We start from the raw sequence: 1704 nt of genomic DNA, 5'->3' as shown, positions 1-1704 counted from the left end.
GGCAATGGTCGGAGACACCCTAGGGAGAGGTCTCAGGGCACCCAGTTCTCCAGGCTGAATGTGCACTTACCCATGTTCGATGCTGGAGGTTTCTGATGTCCAGGCTGGCTGTGATTGCTCCCCCTAGGAAAGGGTTTTTACTTGTGAGGACACAGAAGAGGTCACGGGCATGAGATCAGACAGAGGCCAGAGAGGGGCCAAGTTCCAGCAGCAGAGTGGAAATTTCCTCTTGCCATCGCTGCGGTGCTGGGGTGGGAGTGGTCGTAGGTAGCTGAACAGAGGGAGGACACACTGGGAGTGGGGAGGGAGTAAAAGAACCACAGACATGGTATTTTGAACATGGTATTGTTCTTGAGTTCATCTATTGAAATGGGTTGTGTGCACATATACAGTATTTTTCTTAAAAAAAAAAAAAAAAAGCCCTCCAGGTTCCTTATCCTTCCCGCCTACAGAGCGCTTGGAGCGGATTCCAAAAGAGGAGGAAAAGAACAATTGAAATGGACTCGGAGCCTTTACTACCAAAGCGGTTCACCTCAGACAAACAAAGAAACAGACAGACAGACAAACGGAATAGAAGCCACTTCTGCCTCTGCCCCAGAAGAAAAGGAGCCTCAGGCAGCCGCCGGTCCAAGAGAAAGCTGACCCAGTGGGTGCTAAAAACACAAGAAAGCAATTTCCGTGGACCCGGTGGTTATGAATAAACATTAGGGGTTACTGTTCCCCGAGAAATGGAGCCATTACTGAGCTCAATCTGTGGTTGGAGAAACTGAGGACACAGTCTCCGGGGAAGACCTTGTGAGGCAGGAACCTAGATGGAATGAACAGGGCAAGTCATCAGGGGAGTGAACAGGGGCGTAGGCTGAGCTAGGTCCAGCACCTAAGGCTGTAACCTCCCTCTTCCTGGTCTGAGGTCAGTCTGACAGCAGGCGATGAGGTGGGGAGTGCATCATCATACCTTCTAGTCCTGGCACGGAACAGGAAATACCCCAGGGTGGCCACCAGAAGCACTATGACCAGGGCTGCAATCACCAGGCGGGGGATGGTCTCAGTAGAGACGACCAGACCGCCTTCAGACCTGTCACCTGCAGTGGACAGAGAAGGAGAGAAACTTGAGATTCATCACCCGTGCCCTTGGATTCGCTGTCATGACTACCAGCAGGTGGTCCTGCATGCACCTTTCCTAGGCCATGGGCACACCTTGTGAGGAGAGGCCTCCTTTTTGACAATTCCTACTTAAATGGAGCATCAGTCATGAAGGTCCTTCTCCATGAATCATCCTCTGCCTTCAGGGGAAAGCCATCCAGGAGGACTGAGGTGGGGTGAGAGGTAAGCTCCCTCAGATTGTTCCTCTCCCTCAACAATTGTACCTGGTCGCCCACGGGCTCCCAGCTCCTGAGTTCTACAAGTGCCCTCCAGCTCGCTGGGAAGGGACCTAGTGGGCTGATTGCATCACATAAAGTACATTTCCCCTGTGTATTATCATCTGAACGTTCTCTAGTCTATTTACCATCGTCCAGTCCAAGCAACTTCCAAGCCTCTCACTGAAGGAATGATGGAGTTGTGGCTCCAGAGAGCTGAACATGTGCAGGGCGGTGCTCATGGCATCCAGACACTGCCTCTTTCTGGGAGGGGGCATCTCCCTTCTACTGCTGAGTGGGGAGACCATAGAGGTGAGACAGGACCTGAATGTGACTTTGTGCAACC

The 1704-nt window shown here is 52.1% G+C and overlaps 1 protein-coding gene across 1 annotated transcript in view; it reads right to left on the bottom strand.

Annotated features, from left to right (window-relative positions):
• Positions 1–711: 711 nt before the first annotated feature.
• LOC101656926 (carcinoembryonic antigen-related cell adhesion molecule 6-like) overlaps positions 712–1704 on the bottom strand; it is a 32250-nt gene continuing 31257 nt past the window's right edge. Inside the window, 2 exon segments of the mRNA XM_045292690.1 lie at positions 712–808; positions 956–1082. Of these exon segments, the coding sequence (XP_045148625.1) occupies positions 712–808; positions 956–1082 (224 nt within the window).

This window comes from Echinops telfairi, unplaced genomic scaffold (assembly GCF_000313985.2).
Source record: "Echinops telfairi isolate 266 unplaced genomic scaffold, ASM31398v2 ScPeMD7_655;HRSCAF=1070, whole genome shotgun sequence".
Classification (NCBI taxonomy): Eukaryota; Metazoa; Chordata; class Mammalia; order Afrosoricida; family Tenrecidae; genus Echinops; species Echinops telfairi.
Note: the sequence above shows the minus strand (reverse complement) of the source record. Positions and strands in the feature narration are given on the sequence as shown.